General features: G+C 35.8%; 1 protein-coding gene across 1 annotated transcript in view; it reads left to right on the top strand.

Moving 5' to 3' along the window:
• C4H8orf34 (chromosome 4 C8orf34 homolog) overlaps positions 1 to 26,989 on the top strand; it is a 361,598-nt gene that overhangs the window by 265,963 nt on the left and 68,646 nt on the right. Inside the window, 1 exon segment of the mRNA XM_021090806.1 lies at positions 2,686 to 2,762. Within this exon segment, the coding sequence (XP_020946465.1) occupies positions 2,686 to 2,762 (77 nt within the window).

Here is a 26,989-nt window from a genome sequence, read left to right as displayed (position 1 = left end):
TCTGGAATAGACAGAGCAAAAAGGCTACAAATATACACTCTCCAATACTATGTAATAAACAATGTACTCAGAACACTTAAAAAAATGTACTGTACCCTTCCAAGCGTTAAACACTAAGGTTTTATTTTCATGGTGCTTATTGTTCCTTCTACCTTGTTAAATTGATATCCTGTCAATCATCTGTCAATATGATTGTCTGTCAATAGATTGAACTATTTTGAGGGGACCTTTCACCTTGGCAACTTTTTTTTTTTTTTTGGTCTTTTTAGGGCCATAAGCTAGGGTTCCCAAGCTAGGGGTCCAATCTGAGCTATAGCCGCTAGCCTACACCACAGCCACAGACACACCAGATCCAAGCCATGTCTGCAACCTACACCACAGCTCACGGCAATGCCAGATCCTTAACCCACTGAGCAAGGCCAGCGATGGAACCTGTATCTTCATAGATACTAGTCAGGTTCGTTTCTGCTGAGCCACAATGAGAACTCCTGAACTTACCAACTTTTAATAAGGTCAAATATGTAAATTTGCAAATATTCTGGCACACCTCACAGTTGTCCCTTTATGCTAAGCTGAAAGGACCTTACCATACTGTAGATCTCACTGGATATGGCACCAATAACCAGGAAGAATTTAACCAAAACAAGAACAGAAGAAAATGTGAAACCATAAAAAGTTACCAATACCTTCCCTTTACTAATGTTTATTTTTATTTAAAAAATTAATACTATAAAAGTGTTCAAGTAAGTTCCAATAGAGAAAGAGTCAGAAAATTATCCTGCTTAACTTGTTTTGACAGTACCTAGTTGAGTTCCTGGCATATAGTATTTTTTAATAAAAGAATATACAAATAAATGGATGAATGAACTGATTAATTCACCTATGCATAAGAAACCAAACAGAATGACAATACCTCTTTAAAACCACTGACTATTGGAGTTCCCATCATGGCGCAGTGGTTAACGAATCCAACTGGGAACCATGAGGTTGCAGGTTCGGTCCCTGCCCTTGCTCAGTGGGTTAACGATCCGGCGTTGCCGTGAGCTGTGGTGTAGGTTGCAGACGCGGCTCGGATCCCGCGTTGCTGTGGCTCTGTCGTAGGCCGGTGGCTACAGCTCCGATTCAACCCCTAGCCTGGGAACCTCCATATGCCACCGGAGCGGCCCAAGAAATAGCAAAAAGACAAAACAAACAAACAAACAAACCACTGACTACTCACTGAGAGGAACTTGAGAGCTACTTATTGTATAGTATTTCTAACCTTAAAAGACCCAGCAAATCCACACAAGGGTGAGTTTACTTCTTCTGTATATGAAATAACTTCTTTATAACATAGAATAGAACATGTTAATATGACTTATTGTCAATAATCTACACGAATGGAAATTTCAACACACAAATAGAATAGAAAAAAAGACCAAGTGAATACTAAAATTAGAGTAATATTTGTTCACAGTCCTGCAGAACATAACTCAGTCACGGAAGACTTAAATTTTGCTAGTTTATACATTCTCATTAATAGAATCTATCTATTGTCACATTTACAATAGGGTTTTGATAGATAGGGGGTTCAAGTTTCCCTCATCAGTGGGTTACTGTTTTTAACTTGGTATAATTCTCATCATCTGTACTGATCTTTTTTTCTTCTTGAATGTAGAATTCTGAGTTATCAGAGATAGAAAGAGCTCCATGATTTAAAAGCTATGATTATGTATTTGGGCTAAGCTTTCCATTGTCTGTCTATTCTTGAGTGGCCATTAAGGACTTGGATTTAAGGATTTAAGGCTCTGACTTTCTTCCCAGAGCACGTATTTTATGCAACAGAAAAAAATCTGTCTCCATATATATGTGGGTCTGAAGGAAAGTCTTCTTTAAGGATGCATATGGCTCTTTAAAATATCAGTTAATTTAAAAAATCAATTTTTAAAGTTTCCAGTGGTTTAGAATGCCTTCCTTTTAACTGATTTTTTTTAATTTAAATGGTGAGTTTTAAAACAAACTGTTTCTAGATGCTCCATATATATGTCTTTATTGAAGAATTCTTTTTAGCTTGTAGAAATCTTTGTTGTTATAGTCATTTAACTCAGCAAACATAGGGAAAGGCCATCATTTCATTCACATATATGAAAGTCACTCCTTCCCCAGTTATCATATGTTAAAGTGAATAATCACAATTTCAAGCTCAATACATTAAATGGAAAACCTACCACCATTTATTTATATGTACTCTTCTCCAAACTTTTCAAAACTTCTGTCGCACTTAAAAGAAAGAATCCAAATTTGTATTTAAATTGTGTAGCCCCCCAAAAAACACAAAAAAACCCAAAACAAAGAAAACAGTTGATAGATAAAACAAATATGAAATTACAGGATTAAAGACAGAAAGAGGACATTAACTTCCAACAATCAGCTAAATAATAGGCCAAAAGAAGGGTTGCTCTAAGGTGACTGCTGCTCTTGTGCACTCTGACTTCACTGTGTTTTTTTAAATTGGAAATAATGTTGTTCATACATTGTCTTCAAGCCAGGTGAATAGCATTTTATACTCTAAATCACAAACACTATGATTTTTCAGCAACCTATTCAATCACTTTAATATCCTTCTCATAATAAACCTATATATATCAGAAAGTTAGTAAAAGCAATATATGCCTCTAATTTTTCTGTTCTCTTTTTTGCAAATAGATTCTTTACCTGGGACTGAAGAAGCACTAATGGAGGAGGGTGAAGAATTTGAGAAAGCATCTAAACCAACAGGACCTGTAAGTATATTCACTTACATATCTTTTAATTTTTAAAATTAGTATATATCGCTACTAGGAACATCTAAAAGGAATAGAAAGGGATAGGAAATGATATGATTTAAATTAAAGAATATTTTAAAACATGCATCCAGATGCTTGCATCAGTAGGTGGCCAGCTTGATTACAGGTACACAGCAAAGCTGAACTGAGCTCTTGTAGCAACTGGGGGAAAAAGGTTTGAGTGAGTTGGGAAAAGCTAAGTTCTGGTTTTGTTAACTGCTTGCTTGTGTACTTGAACATTCTAAAAGATGATGAGCTGTCATTTTAAACTTGAAAATGTTTATATATATCTCGATAGGAAAATAAATATTTTGCATATCCTGAACATTTACATATAACTTAAGCATGGTGTTATCAATTGTGAAGTCCTTGTGATATTTTGGTTACACTATCTCCCTTCTCTAGAGAATGTTGGGAGAAAAGCACTAAGTTTAAGATATTCAGTGCACTTTAATGTTAAAAGGTTAAACACAGAAAAACTGAAAACTGCACATAAATTCTAAATATAAATTTATAAAAGCTTCTGAGTTGCTATCTTGCATTATCCTAAACGTAATATTGAGAAAGCTTTTTCTCCCTGTGTCTTCACGTGGTCTTCCGGCTGTACTCTTCTGTGTCCTAATCTCCTCTCCTTATAAATACACCAGTCACTTTGGATTAGGATCCATCCTAATGATCTCATTTAACTTAATTACCTCCTTAAAAATCCTGTCTCCAAATACATTCGCATTCTGAAGTACTGAAGGTTAAGACTTCAACATACAATTGTGGGGCGGATGCAATTCAGTCTATAACAGTCTCTGATGAGATTACGTTATTCGGAACTCTTTTGAATCCTAGGATTTTTGGTTGAGGGCACCATGTTTCCAATAGATTTCATAATAAAATTGATTTTAAAATTCTGGATGAAATTAATGTATCTTTGTTCCTATGTTTCAACTTCACACTGATGTTTCCCTGACCTTATTTAAAATTGCTAATTTCCTTATTTTTTCTGTGTAGGCCTTTTCACCTTCTACTGTAGTGTGTGATTTACTTGTTTTATTTATTGTCAGTGTCTCTTCCCACATAATATAAGGTCTATGAGGACAAGAATTTCTCTGCATTTTTTTCGCTTCTGTATACTTAGAAGAGTGCCTATACATAGTAAGCACACAATACTTCTATGATGAATAAATGAAATTATTTAGCAATAATTTCTTACCATGAGATGAAAAAAATATTTTTACTTATTATGAAATGGTAGAGCCTGAGAAATAGGAAGAACCATGGCAACATCTAGTTAGCCCTGCCTTGTCCTTATTTCAGTATTCTCACCTGCTATCCCAACTTGCATCCAGTGCAAAGACATTGTTTTATAGGTAAGGAAATGGAAAGTCAGAGAATCTTAGTAACAGGACCAAGATCCCCAGGCTAAAACAGCAGTGAGGTCAGGAGTTGAACACTGGTCTGTTCCCCTTCTATTGCACATTCTTCATATTTCTAGTGCTTTCTTGTTTCTTTTATAGACAGATTATTTCCATTTGTTAGACATTCTCTGATATTTCTCACAACCTCTTGTAATCACTGGTCTTAGTTCCACTCCCAGGGTAATAGTCAGAGTCCAACCTTTCTTCTGCTTAACTGATCTCCAGAGAGTAGAAGCTGGTATATGTTCCTTCTGAGACTTTTTTTTTTCCATCCAAAACACAACTGTTCTTTCAAACAATTCTCATATTGTGTAGTTTTCAAAGCTTTCTCTGAACACATTTTTGTTTGTTAAGGCCCCTGTCAAGTGTAGGTTATGCCACAACCAAATGCAGGGTTTCAAATAATGTCCCACATCAGAGAGTATAATGGGGTATGTAATTGATACCAATACATTTTTGGATTGAAACCTGGGTCTGTGTTAACTTTTTTTGTTTGTTTTTGTCTTTTGTCTTTATAGGGCCGCACCCACGGAATATGGAGGTTCCCAGGCTAAGGGTCTAATAGGAGCTGTAGCTGCCGGCGTACACCACAGCAACAGCAACGCAGGATCCTTAACCCACTGAGTGAGGTCAGGGATCAGACCTGCAACCTCATGGTTCCTAGTTGGATTCATTTCTGCTGCGCCATGACAGGAACTCCTGTGTTAACTTTTTTAAAGAAACTTTCTGACATTTATAAACTTTAATATGCCTTCATAACCTCATGATGATAAAAGCATGTCATCCTTCAGTTTGGGATAATCTGTCAGTCATCACTTTTTTTCAGAGATTTGTTTTATCATCTGCAGGTTCCACCGAAACGCACATATCTTCCTTGTATCTCAAAGCATACCATTAGCTTCTTTTTCTAATAATTTTCTGAAATCAAGATTTATCCTGTCCATAGTATTTGGCTTACTTAATGATACCTAATAACTCAAAGAGGAAAAAAAAAAAAGAAATTAACTTTTTTGGTCAAACTTACGAATAATTTCAAACTGCCCTGAGAAATTTTTGCTTTCTTTTTATAGTGCTCCCATAGTGTTTTCCTGATGCAGATATCTGTTCTAAGCTAATTTTATTAGTTTCCACTTATCATATTCGCTAGATTTTGAATTCTTAAAAAGTCTGTGATTCCTTTTAAAGTCAAATTTAAATTTAAGCATTTAATTTTTAGGGGACATGTGTGGAATATAAACAACAAATGGAGGAACAAGTTGACATCAGAACCTTGAACATAGTTTTCTAGATCGTAGCAGCTTTCATCATGAACAAAACATGGATTGAAAAAATTATGTCAGCTTGATGGTATTTTTGATACAAATTGCCTAAATAAGATTTCTTAGGATTGTACTTTTGGTAAATCCAGAAGAAAAATGTGATTTTATCTAAATATTAATGGAGAATTGGAACAAAACAGAACTTTTTTCCCCTTTATTACAGTAAGAAATACAAAATACTTCAAAGCAAATTTTGAGTCATATCCTGCAAAAATATAAACATGCCACAAATGTTGAAAACCATTTAGAGTAGTTTCAACACATGCTGTCTCTATTTGCTAACTTTCCATGTTGGGTATTGGATATTAATAAGTGGGTAACAGACTCTTGGAAATTTTTTTCCCCAGTGGCTTAACCTGTGTTTAAAATATTTTGTGAGTATTTGAGTGAGGTAAAAGCAACATTTAGATTTACGTTTTTATCCTCCCCCAAATAAGCAAATCATTCTTTTGGAATTTCCTTCTCCCTTTCCTTCTTCTGTGTTCTGGAATGTCTTAGCATTCCTACATCTTGTGAAGATTAAACCTGGATTTGTCGGATAAATCTGTTCATTAAAAATGAAACAACAAAAAGGAAGTCTTAGGAAGAAAATACCGAGCAGCAGATATTGATTATGACCTTTTAGTTCAGAAATACAGTACATAAACTTTTTTTAGATCAGTGATCCATAAAGACTTACTATCAATGATTTTTTAATTTCACACTTCCTATGGTTTCTTAACCTTCAAAATTCTATTTTGTTTTGAAAGTATTAAACAAGCATGTGAGTATAATGGGAAGATGGAAAGATAAGAAAGACATTTAGGGAGTTACCATTGTGGTTCAGTGGTTAATGAATCTGACTAGGAACTATGAGGTTGCGGGTTCGATCCCTGGCCTTGCTCAATGGGTTAAGGATCCGGTGTTGCTGTGGCTGTGGTGTAGGCTGGCAGCTACAGCTCTGATTAGACCCCTAGCCTGGGAACCTCCATATGCTGTAGGAGTGGCCCTAGAAATGGCAAAAAGCCAAAAAGCCAAAAAAAAAAAAAAAGACAATTAGCATTCAATATCTTACTGGCTGCTTCTCTTTTTCCTTCGTAAATTGCATACTTATTTTATTCCTTGGTCAGTACTGACCAGCCTATCATAAAGTGGCTCTGTAAGACTTAATATGACAGATCATCATTTCTTAAAGTAGAAGAAAAATCAAAAGGACTCCTGTAGGGAAAGATTTCCTAAAATTCCTAGGAGTTATTAAAAATTATATTTTTAGTACATTTTTCTTCTGAAGAGTCTTATGTGTTTGAAGAGATATGTAAAACTAACTAGAATGATAGTAATAATAATTATATCACATATTGTTATAGCACCTTTTAATTGTTAGGCATTTCCACATACTTATTATTAGTCATCTCTGAATTTCACAAGTCCTACGGCTTATCACTTATCCCTTGACCACCCTGCTGTGACACACTCATATTTCCCGATGCCCAAACTCTCCTTCACAGAACTTATCAGGGCCCATAAATTACTAAGGCTCTGGAGTCACTATTAAATGCACATGTTACATAGAAAGAATACAGTTAGGCCATTATCAATAAGCAATATTAAAGGTAGGGTTATTCATTAGATTAAGTTGATATAAAAAAAAGGTGAAGCTTGAGGGACGAAATCATAAAGCAGGTAGATTTTTATGAGAGGAAGTGATCATTAAGTTTGGAACATAAATGGCCACTAGTCTTGCTTGGGTCCTTAAAACTGAAGGAGTATGAGAAACCAGAGCAGCATGACAAGGGGATCTTAAAATTAGAAGGTACTCAGAAGGAAAGCAAGGAGGAAAATCATACAAGCCTCAGGAAAGATTCCTTTGGCACACTTGAGGTAAAAGTTAGACTCAGGTGACTGCAGAATCATATTAATAAAGTAAACATCTACTTGGCTGATTAGAGGTAAACTTTGATTACTTTTAACCTTGACTTGAGAATAGTAATCGTGCTTTCTTGATTAGTAAATAAACCATTTTGTTTATTGATGTCTAGAGACAAGTGGATGGTGCTTGCCTGCCTTCCTTCCTTCCTTCCTTCCTTCCTTCCTTTCTTCCTTCCTTCCTTCCTTCCTGTGTATGTCTTTCTTTTGTTCTTCAGTGATTCTTTCAATTTCTACTTACAAGTAGCAAGGTGTGGACTTGGTTGTCAGAAGTTGGAATTTCCCACACAAACCACATTTTCTCAAGATTTCATGAATATAAACTTAAAAAAGTAAATTGGGGTTAGATACAATACATTTTTGATAACAACAGTAATTGGAAGACATGAAGAGAAAGAAACATTTATGTGCATACTTCTAGTAACATGTGCAGCTGATGTACAAATTCTGAAGAGTTTTGATAGGAAGGACATAGTTTCTAAGTGAATTTCTTTTTATTGGATAGAATTGATTTTGTTTATTTTTAAAAATTATATTCAGCCAGTGAAGTGCATAGGTCAGCAATGTCCCTGTCTGACAGTTGATTAGTACAGTGGAACCCTCTTACAACACATACGGGGTGCTCTTGGTAATTAGGTTTGAAGAGGAATTCCGCTATGCTCCCTCATCACATACTGCTGAGACTTAAGGAAGACTTATTAAGGAAATCATATGACTTTTGCAGTATGTAGGTTGCACAAATGCCTTGTATTTGTCTACTCTAGAAACTTGTGTACTACTTAGGAGCCAGATAGTGTGCGTCCTCTTGGAGATTCATTCCTTTTAGACAATTTATCCTTCCCCAGATTTTTACCTCTTCTCTCTAAGGCATGCCATAAAACGATCTATACATTTAAAAGATATAAAATTATCTATGTATAAAGTAAATAAGCTATAAGGATATATTGTACAGCACAGGAAATATGGTCAATATTTTATAACTTTAAATGGAATATAATCTGTAAAATGTTGAATCACTATATTGTACATCTGAAAGTAATATAATATTGTAAATCGACTGTACTTTAATAAGACGTAAAATTGTAAAATTATCACTTAGGCTTGACAAGTATAAAAACAATTGTATTCATATCTTTCCAATGTAAAATATGGGTATGAATTTTTAGTGGACTTTTAGGCTATTTCTTTAACAGTGACTTTTGATACTTCTACTTTCTACCTGTTTCTTGCTAACAGTGTTCCTCTCTACAAACAACCTTCCCTCATGAAAATTGTGTCTATTTCATTATTTTAACAACTTGACATTGTTAATGTTTTTAATGAAACATCTTCTAAATTCTTTTTCACACCCAGGTATGATTTTATGGTAAGTAAATTGTTGTACCTACTTTAGAGAGTTTGTAATTCTCTCTACATTGATTTAAATAGCCAATCAATGGAAGAAATGTTGAATGAATTGGTTAATGAATAAGTGGCAGCTTTTTCTTGCATTACATACCTAGCATGGAAAAATAGGAATACAGCCAGCATGTATGGGATTTAAGACTAAACATATTTCAGGTAGAACTCTTGAAAAATAAAGAAAAGAAATTAATATTCCTTTTCATCTCATGAAATAGAAGTCATAAATTATGGTGGATTTTGTCTTTTGAAATACAGTGTTGACAAATTGCCAGCAGCTAAGTGCAGTAATGAAATATCTTCTAAAAAATAGTAATTTGGGAGTTCCCATTGTGGTGCAGCGGAAACGAATCCGATTAGGAACCATAAGGTTGCAGGTTCAATCCCTAGCCTTGCTCAGAGGGTTAAGGATCTGGCTTTGCCGTGAGCCTGGTGTAGGTCACAGAGGCAGCTCGGATCTGGTGTTGCTGTGGCTTTGGCATAGGTCGGCAGCAACAGCTCTGATTTGACCCTAGCCTGGGAACTTCCATATGCTGTGGGTGCGGCCCTAAAAGGACAAAAGACAAAAAAAAAAAAAAAAAGAATAGTACTTTGTATACATTTTGCTCCACCCTCAAGATTTTTTGCCATTTCATTTTCCTTCTAGCCTGAAGAATTTTGCTTAGCTTCTGTCATTCACTGATCTAGGAGGCCAATAAACTACTTAAAACCAAATACTATATTAGGCAAGTTATCTAACCACATTTTAGAATCTCCTGGGACTTTTTTCCTTTTGACATTTCAGGTCTGTTGATTTCTAACACTCTGAGGGTGGAAATATTTGCCAAAACTCATGCAAATATTATTTTTTAAAACTTCTGTGAATTTTTAAAATGTAACTTCTGAAGGTCACATTTGCACTGGAAAAAAAAGTGGCCTGAGATTTTAAAGTATGATTCAATGAGTGGTAAAACATCGATTGTAGTTTTTGTAATTAATCATTCTCTTTCCATAATTTCACTGCTTCTCCATTAGTAAAATTATGAAATTATTTATTAAAATTAGTTAAAATCTGCATTTTATTTTAAAGATCATTGGGGAAGGGGGAGTGGCCTAATGTGCACTGATGTGGAACTAGTGCGATTGATTTCTAAGCAAATAATGCCCAAGAAGATGTACAATAACTACCTATTAATGTCCTGAGATCTCAACTCATGACGAGCCCATTGATTCTTATAAACATGATGAGCAACGAAGAAAATGTATTTTGACATTTGCAGTATTTTGAAGTTATTACTAATTCTTTATTAAAATGACTGCCAGCTACTGCAAATTTCATTTGAGTGGTATATAAATATACTGAAGCAGAAGAAAAGCACTACAGATGTTTGTGTAGTGAGGTTAAAAACTTTATTTATACTCTGATTATCAGCTGTGCAGGGTATCTGCTGAAATGGCCTCTTTGTGTGAAGCCCATGGAATTACCATTCCATTCTTTAGTAGAGATGGAAAAACATTAAGATCCCCATAAAAAGGTTTTCCCTTACACGTTCATCTTCTTCTTTAGCTATAAAAACTGCATAGATTACATAAAAATGATTGGATACCAAGGGCTTTTCTAGAGAAGTTTAAACCTTTGTGAACTTCCTTGCCCTCTCAACACATTAATCTAATCAAGATCATTTTTTAGCCTATTAGAAAAAGTGGTCTCACATAAAGTCTGAGTCTCAGGAGTGTGCTGACTCAAACCAAAAAAATATTACATATCCCTGCTATTCTGTTGACCTAACTTGATGTATATTAGAAGAGCATTAGGTAAAAACGTTATTTTAAAAACTATGTTTGAAAGGCTGTTGACTTTTGGGTCATATTGAATGTTCATCCTTTTTAAGATATTGAATTCTTTTTTTCCCTCTTTTCCACACGTCATAGATTTTAAGAGATTTTCAAAAGTTAATAAAGTGTCAACATCCATATCAACATTAGATTGCAAAATATTTGAAAACTGCAATTAGGTATAACTTCCCATTATCTATGTTACAGTTTTCTTTATTCAAATTTGTTTATTTTTAAATTATAAATATCATAGTAAAATTTTTGGAAATTTCAGTAGTGAATATAATTTAAAATCCAAAAATTGTAACAGAAAAGATGAATTTTCACATTTTGTTTTATTGTTCCAGTATTTTAAAAAATGTTTATCTGTATGTCATGTAATTTAAACTTTGGGGAATAGTCCACTAGCAACTTTACATTCTTCTTTTCTTTACATAATGTCAATAGTCTGACATAGAACTCTTTATAAACCTAATTTTAACACCCACATATTTTTGCAGCCTTATCTGTTTTAGTATCTATCAGACCAAATGTCACCTTATCTTTATAAAGTTGAAGGCTTTAATTTTAGTGGCAAACCATATTACAGGGTTTTTTAATTTGGTTGGTTTGGTTTTTTTTGGCTGTGCCAATGGCCTGTGGAAGTTCCCAGGTCAGGGATCAAAACCCCACCACAGCAGTGACCTGAGCCATTGCAGTGACAATAGTAGATCCTTAACCAGCTGTGCCACGTGAGAACTCCTATAGAGTTGTTATATTTGAATTAATGTTAGATTTTTAGGTTGAATATTCCCAATTAGGTTGTCCCAGGCTAATGATGGTTGTGAATTGGATGGTCCTGAGCTGGTGACAGGTGTGTTGGGATCCAGACATTCCAGCCCTCCCGTTAAATTCTTTGAGTCCCAAACTGATGCAAATAGCCTATTCCAGGTCCTGCTGTGTGTTTTCCAAATATTATTTTCTCTGTTAGTTTTTATGTGGAAAGGTCTGGGAAACACTGGGATTTTAGGCTTAGAAGTAATGCCTTGGAGATAACTGTGCACAAAATCGTCATGAATGTCAGCATTTCCCTTTGGCTGGATTCCTTAAAGGGTCAAAGAGTATGAACTATTTTAAAGTTCTTGATTCATACCAGAAAAAGCCCACTGGCCATTTTAACCGGGAGTCTCCCAAACCCTTACTGTAATTAAGTATTCTTTTAAAATATATGAGTGAATAAACAAAAATTGCATGAAATTAATCATACTGATAAAAGTAATATGGAATATTTTTAGTCCTTAAAGTTGGGTTTCTTTGTTTACTAGTAAATGTCTTCGATTACAAATGATCAAAATTTACGTCTATTTATTAGATTCATATATTTCTGTTTTTTTATGATTTGTCTTTTCTTTCCATCAGCTGTGTTTCTTTTGGGATGTTTGTTTTCTTATTGACTTGTTAGTATTTATTATGCATAAAAAATAATGATTTGTATTTTATACTCGTAAATATTTTTAGTAATTTTTCTTTTGCTTTTCAATGTTGTTCATGATAGATTTTTATTGTATTGAACCAATGCTTTTCTCAATCATTTTTAAATTTTATTTATTTATTTATTTGCTCTTTGCTTTTTAGGACCGAAATCCCAGCGTGTGGAGGTTCCCAGGCTAGGGGTCAAATCAGAGCTACAGCTGCAGGCCTGCGCCATAACCACAGCAATACCAAATCTGAGTCACATCTGCAACCTACACCACAGCTCACAGCAATGCTGGATTCTTAACCCATTAAGCAAGGCCAGGAATCGATCCTGCAACCTCATGGTTCCCAGTTGGATTAATTTCTGCTGCACAACAATGGGAACTCTTTTTTTTTTGCTTCTCTCTCATTTTTTTAGACATAACTTTACTTTCCCACTATTAGAAATCTACCTAGAAGTTCTTTAACACTTTCCCCTGAAATTCTTTTTTTTTTTTTTTTTTTTTTTTTTTTTTTCCTTTTTAGGGCCACACCCAGGGCATATGGAAGTTCCCAGGCTAGAGGCTGAATAGGAGCTGCAGCTGCCCGCCTACACCACAGCTACAGCAATGCCAGATCTAAGTGGCTTCCACAACCTACATCACCGCTCGCTGCAATGCAGGATCCTTAACCTGCGAGGGGAGACAAAGAGCAGGGACAGGGAGTAGGGCCCCATGGATACTAGTCAGGTCTGTTACCACTGAACCACAACGGGAACTCCCTCCCCTTAAATTCTTTAATCAATTTTGAGTTTATTTTGGTGGTCATTGTGAGGCAAGAATCTAACAGTATATTCTCAAATAAAACTTGTTAGTGTTATTTGGTTTTGAGAGCCCACCTCTTTCTTATTTTGAACTTTTTATCTTAATTTACTGTGTATGATAATCCCATAACTAATATTTATTTAATATTATTTTTTGCTAGATATTGTACAGACATTGTTCCTTACTGTTCACTAACAGATCTTAGTTATTACCCAACTTATAGATGGGGAGACTTAGATTTCAGGAGATGTGATAACTTGCCTTGGGTACCTCAGTTTGTAAGCCAGGGAGCCAAGACTGCACCCACTCCAAGTGGTCCAAATCCAGAATTTACTCACTTAATTACTCTACCATCTGGACAGTGGAGAATTAACTTCTGTTGACATGTGCACTATTTTTGTAACTTTACATGTTTTAATAGAGATAAAGCCCTCTTTTTCATTCTTCTTTTGCAAAATCAAGGAATTTAAACATCGTATAATAACTAGCTGTTCTTTATCAAAACAGCCCTGAAATGTGACTTCTTATACAATTTTAAAAAAAACAGATTTGGGATTTGGTTTTTCAAGAGAAGCTTCGTGTATTCTTTGCCAGAATACAAGAACCTATTCACCCACCAGTCTCTGCACATTATTTAGTTTGCTTATATAAAAAAACATTTCATCTAGTGATTTTTGCAGGATTTCTGAAACAAAGCTTAAATAATTTTTACAAGAGTGTTCTAAATTAGAGATATAATTGAGATCTTCACTTCCGGTTATTTTGTTCTGTACATTGGGACATTTTGATTCAGAATTAACACAAGCTTCTTGGGAAAAAGGAAACTGAGTAATTTGAAAGTAAATATCTCTCTATGATGTCACAACTATAAAAGGTTATTCATATTTCTTAAGAATCATGAATCAGATGCCTGTATTTATTTTATTTGAATGTGAGTTTCTGGAACTTCTCATTTCCTTTTTAAGTTTCACTGATGTTTTCCAGTGTTTATTAAGAAAGTATTTGCATTCCAATAGTAAGAATGCAGACATGTCGTAAAAGGGAATTTCTAGAAGGCTCATTCAATCAGAGAAGAAAGATAAAGGGTTTATTGCCTAAGGAGGCAAACTTCAAATGATGTCAAGAAAAAATAATAAAAAATGAGCCAACATTATACTTGGAGACCATTAGAAGTTGAGAAACATCTGTGTAGAGTCTGTTCTTCGAGGAGAGACAAAAATATCCCAGCTTGGAGGACCTGTTGCCCAAAGACAATAAAATGAGAGGACTCAGTACTCAGACCTTGGACATGCAGCTCCTTTATTTGTACCCCAGATGCCGTTTCCTTACACTTGTCTCTTCCCGTAATCCTATTGCCAAAACTCGGCCTCTGTCCACTAAATGGAAATGCAGAGACAGAGTTTCAGGTGAAGGGGAAAATGATAGCTTTTGTTGCTTTGCCAGGCCAATGAGGCCACAGCAGGCTAATGCCTTAAAGCCTGTCTCCTCCTTTGGGAGAGAATAGGAAGTGGTTTTACAGGGCAGGAGTAGAAAATAGGGCCACAGAGAAGGATCAGGATAGGTGCAAGCCTGCATTCTTCAAAGCTGATGTTTAGTGGCCTGGGGACTGGTTCTGATGGTCCTACTTCTTTCTGGAATGAAGAACGCTTCACCAAATAGTTAACATCTTTCATTTGTTGGGGATTATAGTTCTGCAGAAGAGCTCAAAGATGATGTTATGTGAATCCCTTGAGGGAGAACCAGGCCCCTACCCCAAACCTGCATTATTGTTTTTTGACTGGACCTTGTCCCAGCATCCAGTCTCTTCCATGATCAGCAGTGGTTTGAACCTACCCATTGGAACTCAGGGAAGGTCATGGAGGCTGAAGCTTATTCCCTAAAACAAGAAGTGGGGGACACAGATGCTTCTGTGGTCAGGAGCCCCACAGGGCCCTGCTTGGTTTCAGTCCCACCACTTGACACCATGTCAGTGATCAACCTGGGAGAAATCAATAATGCTTTGGTGGACTTGCCTCACTCCACTGCATTTCTGGTAGGTCACAGGATGAAACAACACTCCCTGACTCTAATTTGCTTGCAGTTCTTTCCACACCCCATATATATTTCACTTCAAAATCTCTTCTCTTTTCATCTCTTTCTTCTGATCCCCACCGCTACTCTCAGTAGAAACTTCTTTCTACAGAACCCCACTACTCTTTGTCCCAGCCAACTCATCTAGGGAGCAGGGAATTATCCTAGAGCCCTCAGTCTGCCTCATCCCTTGGATCAGGACAGTCCTACTCACCATCTTAACATTTCTGAACTAGTCTCCTTGAATTTCTTTGCTTGCATGATAGTCCAAACCAGGAATTTTCATCTGGAGGCTAGCAGACTACACTGATAAATGTGTGGACGGGGAACGGTAAATGGCTAGCAGTTTGCTCTCCCTCGGATTGTTCCCAAAGGGAAACTTCTCGTCTCATCACAGAAGGAATTCAGAAGCATGATGGAAATTGAGAAAGAAAAGTGAGGATTTATTTAAGTGAGAAATACACCTCTTAAGGAGAGGCAGGCAGAGAGGTAAGCAGCTCTCCTGCGTGCTCTTGTGCCCCGGTTATAAGGGACATCTAGTTGCATGGGCTGAATGTTCATTGGGAAGGAGGGCACCATGATTTTGGACTTTCTAGCCTCCAAAACTGCAAGAAATCACTTTCTATTGTATGTAAACCATCTAATCTATGATATTTTGTTACAGGAACCTGAACAGACTAAAACAGAACCCAAGTCTGTCATACTTTAAAGTCGTAGTTGCCGACTCTGTGATTCAAGTAATCACTTTTCTGTCTGTTTCTGTAGGGAGCACTGCTCTGGGCTCTGCTCCCCTTCAACTAGAGCAGTTCCAGTGTTATCTGTCTAATACATAAGGTTTGGATGTAAGGTGTATTTCAAAAATAGAACTACCCTGCTATAAACAAACTTTGAAAATTACTGTTCAAATTGTTGGGAAATGTGAGCATTTACTCTGTTTTCTTATAGGGCACTAACATTAACCTAGAGTCCTGTATTCCTTTTGCATCATGTGAATGTCTTGTTTTTCTTATTAAACACTTTTAGGGTTCAAGGATTGAAAGAATTATAAAAGTAATTTCTCTTACAAAAAATTTATAAGAGATTTTAAATGCCTTTATGGTCCTGAAAAATTATGTTTTTTGGTCAAGTAACAAGCACATTCAATTATATTAAACAAAAGGACATTAAACTTTCTTTTTGGTCATGCCCACAGCATGTGGAAGTTCCTGGGGTGGGGATTGAACCCATGCCACAACAGCAACCCAAGGAGCTGCAGTGACAATGCTGCATCCTTAACCCACTGTGCCACAAGAGATCTCCAAGGATACTAAATTTTTAAAGACTGATAAAATTAGATATGAGGCCACAGTTTTAACTTCTTATTCTTTAAATCATTTGCAAGCATGTCTGAATAACTCAGAACATATAGATTTCATTAAATATTTGACTGCATCTTTGAATTACTTAAGAGAGAAAAGAAATAAAACCCAATAAATACAATATGTCATTAATAAATTAAACTTGTTGAAAATCCATGAAGAAGTGTTTTCGATTTAGGGACTGACCCCAGCCAATTTATTGCTTTCACTTTTAACAAATATTAAATTTTAACTATATTACTCCTAATCCAAATTTTAAACACCACATTTCCACTTTTCTCTCTTTTTGTGAGATTGCTTAATTATTTAAATTCTGTCTTTGAAGGCCATTGCTACAGAATAAAGTTAGTTCATGAATGTATGATTCAACAACACCTCCTTAACATTTAGGACAACCTCCTCATTCCGCTGTTGACTATTTTTTTCTGCTGGACAAGAGAAGACTGATGTTCTCTATTTCTTAGATGAATAGTTTTTTTTTTTCCAAACAGCTGTTGACATAAAAGGAAAGCAAAGAAACTTAATGAATCATCTTTTGTATATTGAAAATTCAGGCGTAACATACTCATTTTATCTGTGGTTTTTCAGTCTTTGCACAGCAATGATGTACAAATGTCAAATAAATAGTCACCTTTTGATGTGTTTTCACACAGTCAGTAAAAGAGACTGTAACAAGGCTGACTTTGTCTTTACACTTCTCTGTGGCTGATTCAGAAGTCAATAACTAACATTCACTTGTTTGTTTCAGTTTATAAAACACTCTTACATTGTTGCAACAATCATGGAAGTAAGTATTGTTGTTATGCCCATTTTAATGATGTGAAAAGAAGCTCAGAGGGAATAACTTGCCCCAAATCACATAGAGTTAGAATTTCTTTAGGCTTGTTCTGAATGCCCTTTAGAACTTTAGCAAGTAGATGGCAGTGAAACTTACAGAATCATCAACCAAATTATTTTATCCACTTTGATATGCATTCAGAGATTTCCATGTTATAGATTCTTGTGATTATCAATATTAAGATATTTTTACCAGTAACATAATAAAGTTATTCATCTCAAGATATTCAGCACCTAGCACAGTGCCAAGAAGAGGAGATGCTTGTTGGATTGAATTGAAGGAGGAAAAATCACTCTGAGAATATTTGGGTGTTCTTTCATTCATCAGCTACCTTTTCCAAAGGGCTCTTATCCTAAATAGAATATTGTGGTTTTCAAACATAGAGTGACAACTCTTATAGCTGCACTTAAAGCTGCAGGTCTTGGGAACCTCCCAGTTTGCTGGAGCCTGTTGGCTAGGCTGAAGGTCATAGGATGATGTTGGTCTGAATAATTTCCATTTTGTGGGCTTCGATCTCTTTTAAAGTTTCTCCTTTTACATAATTAAATAACAGTACCTTCTAATCAGGTATTGAAGTATGGTGTGATATTATTAGTATCACTGCAGCTATATGTCAGCATAACTATAAATAATGGAGTTGTGCTCAGGTTGGCAGTGGAAACCCGGAGGTCCCGGTGCCTCCACGGCATGTCCTTTCTTCTAAAACAGGCTGGGAAAACACTTCCTTAAGCAGAATGCCCTTGAAACTGTCTAATTTTGAGCTCTTACCTTATGGAAAATAAAATCCTCTGTGTTTTCAATCTCTTTACCTATCACTGCCTTCATTTTCTCTCCTTAATGGAAACCTAATACTCTCCCAGACATTTCTTCATCACTCATCCTTTTATGCAAATACTCATTATTTTCTCATATCATATGAGAGGCAATACTGTGTTTATCCTAGTCCTCTATTGCAACTTATTGACCATTCATTTTCACCTCCAGAGTAAAAATTCTTCTTTCACTGAGGTTCCTATTACTTGACACAGTGTCACCTTGGAGCTTACACTCCTTAGTCATTGAGGACTTTGATATTTGACATAACCAATCTATCCAACATGCTGTCTTCAAAGTTTCTTTACCTTCTATGCTTAAGTAGCTTCCATCCAATATCTGACATCTGTGATCACATCCTGGACCTTATCAGTCCTAGTTCCTTCTATCTCTGGATTCAAACTCAGGGTATCAATTGCTATTGATAATAACCTTACGGTTTCTCACTCCCTTTGTCCCACACCTCCCCTTCATTGCTTTCCTTAAGAACTCCAAACCTCAGCATTGCCCATGGCTGCTCTATTTAACTGAGACCTCAAGGTGCTATATAGTACCTTGCTCATATAACCTTCCTTTGGTGCTAACATCCAGCCTCAGGTCCAACCAACCCGTTCACACTGTATTTTTACACATAGGCTGATGAGCCCATCAGAAAGAAATCACATAATTATGGAGGTTGTTGCAGTGCAATATTAATGCCCTCTAATTTTATTTCTTAATTCACTTTGGCGGTCCATTTATCTGTCCTTAATCAGCTTCCAGTCTCATTTTCCATATCAGGTATCCCAAACCTATTCCTAGCTCCCTACTTCTCAAGACAATAGAACCAACAACAAACCAAACCAAACAAATAAATAAGACTTAGATCTATCAAATGTGAGTTTCTTAGGATCTCATAAACCTATACTTATTATTATCATTATTATTATTGGCTGTGCCCATGGCATGAAGAGGTTCCCAGGCCAGGGATTGAACCTGTGCCACTTCAGTGACAATACCAGATCCTTAACCATTAGGCCATCAGAGAGCCCCCAGCCTATACTCCCTCTTGTATATGAGCAGCCCTTCACCTTTATTTTTCACCCATTTCAAAGGGAGGTTTAGATTATCCTATTTCAGAATTGCTCTTGAGAAAACCCTTTCATTCTTTCTGTCTAAAAATATCTGTTCTTTTTCTTCTGTTTCATGTTTAACCCATCCTTTCTTATCTTTTTCTTCAAGCTATGGACTTCCTCAAGCATCTCCCAGTAACAAACACATAGATGAATTATTTCATCTTACACTGCTAGTTATCACTACCTTTCCCTGTTATGCCCTTTACATCAAAATCCTGGAAAGACTTAGTTTCCTTTCCATTCATTAATTTAGTGCAAAATGAATATTTATTTCTTTATAGCCAAATCCTATGAATTTACTATAAGCCTTCATTTTATTTAATCTTTTTGTGAAAAATTGGCATAGTTGACTCCTGTTTCTTTATTTTGGGGGCTTCTGCTTCTTTTGTTTTCTGAGATGCCATTCTTCTCTGATTATCTAACTCTCTGACCTTCTCTCCAGCTCGGTCCTCTTATTAGGTCTCTTCCTCTGCCTACCCCTAAAGTTTTGGTGTTTACCAGTACTACTTTTTGTCTCTCTTGTTTTTCCTTCTCACCCAGTAGTGTCCTTCACACTCATGACTCCTGTTGGCTTTAAGTCCAATTCTGTCTTCTGGATCTGTCCCCGAGGTTCAGAATCTTATATACCAAACTCAACCCACCAAACCAAACCGAAACACCACCACTACCACAAAGAAGAAGAAAGACAACATAGAACCTACTCACTGAATATCCTGTTGGCATTTCAGTTTTGAAATGTCAAAGCTGAAACCATTAAATGTACCTTGTTTTTGCCTTAATTCAAAATTCTTTGCATGTTTGACCCAAGCTATTTTGAAAGTTATCATTACCCCTTCAGTCTTATGTTCTTATCAATCCATCTACTCAAAACTAAGATTTTTCTAAAATAAAAATCTGATATCTGATCATGTTACAGTTTATGGTAGGATAACATTCAGCCTAGTTGTTGGCTTGACATACAATAATCTGATCCAACCATCTCTTCACTTTGTAGCCTGCCTCTCTCTAGCCATTGAGAGTGGTTTCCCATCCTTGGAACTACTGGCTAGTAGTGTCAAAGCTTTCATACTTAAATATTTCTCTTCATGGAAAACTCTCTTAGCTTCTTTTTACTTCTTGAGTCACCAAGAAAACTCCTATGTTCTATTAATAGTAAGCTTTACAAATCCTTTCCCTTTATATCTTTCCTTTTCGTGCCATTTGCTGATGCCTTCCTGTGCCCATCTAAATCTTATGTGATATGATTGTTTAAGGAATTTTGTTGCTAATCTATCTCAGTCTATTGGATTCTAACCCCCTGAGGTTAGAAACTGGTCTTATTTATTTTTATGTTAGGGAAAATTATGCATACAAATGAATGAATGAATGAATGATTTAGCTATGAGTCTGAAAATTTGTCACTTTTCTGTTTGCTAATGATGTAACATACTGTGTTGCTTCCTTCTGCAATTGCTCTTTGACTGTTTTGTCCAAGTATGGACAAGCTCAAGAAAATAGATGTTCAGGCAGAACCAGGGAAAAACCAATCATTCCATGACACCCATAGATGCAGAAACTCTTTGTCCTTCAGTGTTTTAATCAATCAATCAATCAATCAATCAGAGTTCAGTCAAAAAATAGTTGTTTAGTCACTGTGGCTAGTGCTATAAGAAAATGCCCAAGACACATGGGATATGATTTCTATTCTCAGATATATCATCTAGTCATAGGAAGTAAGGCATTCACTAGAAATTAATTAGATTAAAATTGAACATATAAAAATAAAGTTGTGATAAGAACTGATATTTACTTTCAATGTTTCGCTTGCTGTATTAAGTGTTCTTATTCATGATACATACTTTTCACTGCAAATCAATGGTAAATTATCTTCTTATTATTAATGAGCAAATTAAGGAGAGGTTAATTAGACTTTCTCAAAGACACAACTTATAAATTGTCCAGTGATAATTCAGACCCAGGCTGATTTCTGAGCTCTCAATAACCCAGTACCAGCTATTTAAGGGTAGAAAGGAAAGATTAAGACAAGTATTACTCCAGAACACTAAAGTAGACTTAAAAGCATAATAAAGAACTCTTGAAAGAAATGGAACTTGAAGGAAATCTTAAATGTTGGGCAGATTTTCTATGTGCTATGAGAAGGTGTAAAACACAGTACATGAGAAATCGACATGTAAGGAAGTCTTAGAGTTTAGAATAAGTGCAGGGGCCATAGAAACCTGCAAATGTTGCAGCATGATTTGTTACTGAGTTGTAGAAATGATGCTAGACTGTGGATCCTTCCCGCTAATTTGAAAGCAATAGCGATCTCTGGACACCTCTGTACACATTCTGTTAATTTTGAAGTAACCTAGTGGCTACTTGATATAATTAAATTTGAGTGGAGAACAATTATAGAAATGTTAAGGATACCAATTAGAAGTCTGTAAACTTTGAATAAGATGATGAATTTATGAACCCAGAATAGCCATAGATAACAAAGAGGAATAGCTTGTTTTTTACTTTGCATTTTCCCCATGTGATGGTTTTTACTCTACTGAGATACAATTTATGTATCATAAAATCCACCTATCACAAGAATATAATTCAGTGATTTTTGGCAATTATTGTGAGTTACACCGCCATCATCATAATCCAGTTTTAAGACATTTTATTCACTCCAATAAGATTTTTCATGCCCTATGTATAGGTAATCATTATTTCTACTCCCAATCCCAAGAAACCACTAATCTACTTTTTGTCTCTCGATAGATTCACAGCATTTGAACATTTCACGCAAATGGAATCACATAGCATGTAGTCTTTTGTATCTGGCCTCTTTTACTAAGCCTAATACCTTTGAGGTTCTTCAATGTTGTGATCAGTAGTTCATTCTTTTGTATTGATAAATAGTAATATTCCATTGCTGAATATACCACACTTTGTTTATAAATACATGAGTTTATGGACATTTAGGTTGTTTCCAACACTGAACATAATAGAATAATGCTTCTATGAAGAGTCACATGCACATCTTTCTGTGGATATGTTTTCATTTCTCATGGGAGATTCTTAAGACTGGAATTGCCGGGTCATGTGGTCAGTTTATATTTAACTTTTGCAACTTTTAAGGGCACAAATCAAAGCTATGAAACATGGAACTACCTAGGGCCCAACAATTCCACTCCCAGGGGTATTGAAAACAGGTGCTCAGAAAAAGCTCCTTTATGACTGTTCATAGCAGCACTATTCACAGTAGCCAAAAGGTAGAAACAACCCAATGGTTATCAACTAATGAATGGATAGACAGAATATAGTACAAAATTATATACAGTGGGATATAATTCAACCATTGCAAAGTTCAGATACATGCTACATGGATGAGCACTAAAAATATTACACTAGGTGGAGGAAGCCAGACACAAAAGTCACATACTGTGTGATTCTACTTATATGAAATGTCCAGAATAGGCACGTTCATAGAGACGTAAAGAAGACCAGGGATTGCCAAAGGCTGAAAGGAGGGGAGAAAAGGAGAGTCATTGCCGTAATGGTTTGGGGTTTTCTTTCGGATAGATGAAATTGTTCTGTAATTACATAGTGGTGATGGTTGCACAACACTGTGAGTATACTTAATTTCATTGACTTGTGCACTTAAAGATGATTGAAATCATAAATGTTTTGTTTATTTTACCACAATAAAAAATGAAGCTTTCTATGAGCCACAAACTGAAAATGCTAAAATGCACATGAATATAGTAGACTGGTTGGTGCCCTGCTCCTGAAGGGTCAGAATGTCCAGGGGCAGTTATCTTTTCTTAGAATCAATTAATCATCCTCATTATCACCATAGCTCACTAATTCAGTGTCTACTCCGTTCTTACAGTGGTCTAAGGGCTTTACAGACACTATCTCTATTTTCATAGTATTCCACCTAGGCAGGTATCATTATCCCCAGTTTTCAAGATTAGGAAATAGGCCACTCTAAAATTAATCTATCTGTAGTTTCAGAGTTAGTAGGTGTTAGAACTGAGATTCAGGAGACGTTCTCTTTTATTTTAAAGCCTGTGGATTTTATACTGTATTTTGTTCTTCCATATTTGTAAGAGCATGCAGTAGCTGGAAGACTCTACGCACATAAGAATAGGAAAACAAAGCTTTATTATTGGAGAAGGCAGAGGAACCTGGAAAGAGACTCTAATATAGGAAACCTCAGTGTTTTAGGAAATTCACATTGTGTTTAATGCTAGTGGACCCCTGGGTAAACTGGAACAATGACCATAATTTATCCCATATTGTAACATTGACAGTTCTTAGCTCAGCATATGTTTGCTCTAAGCTGATTTCATATATTCTGGCTTACTTCCAGGAAGAACACAGAGCTCGTAATTTCAATTACATGGCATTTCAAGTAGAACCATGTCCTGATATTGGATGGAGGGATTAGAGTTGACTGCCAGGACAGCAACAGGGTTCAGAAAAGGATTATTATTTTTAGGTCACTTTAAGGACCAAATGGACCTGCTTACCACTGTGCTTGAAAACATTGCAAAGGCTAAAGGACTTAGTACTCAGTGAGTCTCAATAGAAATATGTAGCTTGTGTGAAGTGGTTGTATACAGGGTCCTAATAGAAGGTTAAAACACATTACATTAAAGGTTTAGAGGATTGGAGTTCCCATCGTGGCACAGCAGGAACAAATCTGACTAGAAACCATGAGGTTGTGGGTTCTATCCCTAGCCTTGCTCAGTGGGTTGAGGATCTGGTGTTGCCATGAGCTGTATGTAGCATGGGTCACAGACTTGGCTCAGATCTGGCATTGCTGTGCCTGTGGCGTAGGCCGGCAGCTACAGCTCCGATTGGACCCCTAGCCTGGGAACCTCCATATGCCTCAGGTGCAGCCCTAAAGAAAAGACCAAAAAAAAAAAAAAAAAAAAAGGTTTAGAGGATTGAATTACAATCAGTCTCCTAAACTGTGGGTTAGGATTAGTTTGATAAAAAGATTTAGCAATAGTTGTTAGAAAAATATGAAATTACTTTGAGAAATCATTGGCTATACTAAAGGAAACAAACAAACAAAACATCTCCAAGTTTAAATAGACAGACTAGGGGTTAGAAGGGATGTATGAATTATTTTATTATGACATTGCTTCCTGAAATTATTAGTAAAATTCCCATTGGGTTGAAATTTTTAAAATATGAAATATTTATTCTGTTTATTTAAAAAAATTAATCATATTACAAACAATTTCTCAAAATTTCTCGTATCAACTCAGATATGTATCACAATGTCCAGGCTCAATGTTCATCAGGTTTGCATTTAATTGCATTCTCAGCTTCACAGGCTCAAAGTATAGAGAGAACCCTAATAGCAATCCCATTCTCAAACATCTATTTCAAGATCTTCCAACTTTTCCTCAACTTTTCCAGGTTAAAAGAACTCATCTCTATTAAGCTTGTTACAGAACTTGTTCTTACTTACAGTGATCAAACTTTGGTGCCTTCTACCTTCCACAGGTTGTATTGATGTCTCATTAAATTTAATTTCCCTCCCTTTGAGTTCTATGAATGAACAACTCCTTAAAACTTTTTCACTGATTTCCCTGGGAACACTTATAACTGTGAGTTCATTCTTTGTCACTCAGGATGTTCTCTTCCTTTGAGCAGATTGTCAGAAGTAGCATTTTGAGCTGGAGCTGGCGCACAGTGGCTCTCAGGAGCTGGTGCTACCTACCATCTTTCCCAAGTTTGTGTTCAGTGACATCACATTGGAACTTGAAAACAACGCTGTGGGAATATTTAATCTACAGACATCAGCAAATGCTGCAGAATAAGAGCCTTAACTGTTAGCCTTAATATCATCATATCACTGATATTAAGAATTCAGGTTTGAAACAAAAAATGTTGCTATAGAAACTGATAGGTCGGTTCTTTGATGTCACTGGCAAATTTTATTGTGGATGCACTGTTGGGGCTCCTGAGCCTGGCTCCCAAGAACTTGTATCCATATAGAGAATTCCACAGAGTTGTATATAATGTGCGATTAGCATTTTTCAAATTTAATTAAAGTGGAGGAATTTTCTCCCATTAGATGCGATATTCTATAGGTCAGAGACTGATTGGTTGAGGGGAAAATGTTTCTTAATTTTAACATTTTTTGGTATGGTTGGATCAGCATTTTCTTTTAGCTAGCTCTTGAAATGTTTTTTTGTTTTTTTAATCCAGAATATCCCTATCGATTTGTAGATAGATTTCTTTTGAGAATAGTATGGATCCAATTCCTTACCAATCTACCAAGATTGATTTTAAAAAAAAATGATAGATGATATCTTATAAAGCACTGGACTGCTGCACATTATTTTGTTCTTCAAGGAATGCATAAAAGAAAATGACAAATAGTGTAGTTTTGGTCATAACACTGGAATATTGAAAACATGTTTTCTTAGATGAAGTGATCACTCTTTTATAAAAAATGAGCACCCTTAGATCATACAGATGTGCTTGTGAACACTGAATATAATATTTAATACACTACGGGAGCATGTAGCCTATTTCCTTAATCAACTGAGATTTGTTTATTAAGTTATTAATATGGACCCTTTCACCACACTTATTGCATAAAGCCTCACAAAGGAAAAGTGGAAAGTGAAATAGTTTTAGCCCTAAAGACTTTCTGGTCTCTTAGGAGGATTATCTTTACACTGAGATGAAAATCGTTCCGTAAATTGTATGATACAGACAGTATACATAATGTCAGTGTAAAGACAGGAGAGCCTTCCATAGATTGAAAGATTAGATAAGATTTCACGGGAGACCGAACTTGATCTTTGTGTCACAGAAGTTATTTTTGATCATTTGTTTAACTACTTGACATAGTATCTTTTTTGATTTTTGCAAAGTAACACACTAAAAAGAGAAAACTAGGAGCCTCAGGTACATTTGATATGACCCTCCTTTAGAAATTGGAGGATGTAGTTTACATATGACTCAGGCCCTGTCTTGCAAATTATACTTTCAAAATCTTTTTTTGTTTGTTTTTGGAATGTGGTTTCTAACATGATAAAGAGGATTCTGATGTGTGAATAACAGGCTCCATATTGTTGAAATTGACTAATAACTTTGATCTGTCCTGCATGGCCCTTCCATGACATTTCTTGGTGTGTGTTCTGTTCCTGGCGAGGAACAGAGTCACGGTCAGTGGTGCCAAGCCTTTCTGTGGCTGTTGGAGGGGTCAAGCAATGCAGGAAGCTCTGAGAACGCACCTCCCACATTCTGTGCAAGTTCTCATTTCTGTGGTTGATGTCTAGCATTTGGTGACCATGTTCTTTCAAGCAATTCTGTGCATGTATTAACTTCAAATTTTTTTCTTCCAAAAAAAAAAAAAAATGCCAGGAGTAATTTTGGTTAAACAGAGTGATTAAAAAAATATAGAGCTACATGAATCTTATTATGCTATGGGCAAAAAACAAACCAATAAATCATACTGTAAACCAATAACACAAACTGTTGACCTTAGAAATGGAAAAGTATATCCTGAAAGTGTTACTTTCATATTTTTTTTCTAAAGCTAGTTAAATTGCTACCTTAGTTCAAAGTGGAGAAAAGAAGCCAAAACCTGCTACTGTGAGTGAAGTTGAAAAGTATGTTCTTTCATGATTACTTGTATTAAGGGGTAAAATTCCTTTTCGATTAAACAGGACTTTTAAGAATTTGGTACGGAATGTTAAACAGCAGGTGAAGGTTGAAACCTTGAAGCCAAAGGAGACGTTAAGTAAACTTAACCCACCCAAATTGCCTTGAAATGAATAAATCTAGAGCTTGGGATGCCTAAGTCTCTCCTGGTCACCGTGTATTAATGTCTGACTAAAGTGAAGCTGTGCTATTTGCATGGAGAATGGGATTTTTAAG

This window comes from Sus scrofa, chromosome 4 (assembly GCF_000003025.6).
Source record: "Sus scrofa isolate TJ Tabasco breed Duroc chromosome 4, Sscrofa11.1, whole genome shotgun sequence".
Taxonomy (NCBI): domain Eukaryota; kingdom Metazoa; phylum Chordata; class Mammalia; order Artiodactyla; family Suidae; genus Sus; species Sus scrofa.
The sequence above is the reverse complement of the archived record's forward strand: the minus strand, read 5'-3'. Positions and strand labels throughout refer to the sequence as shown.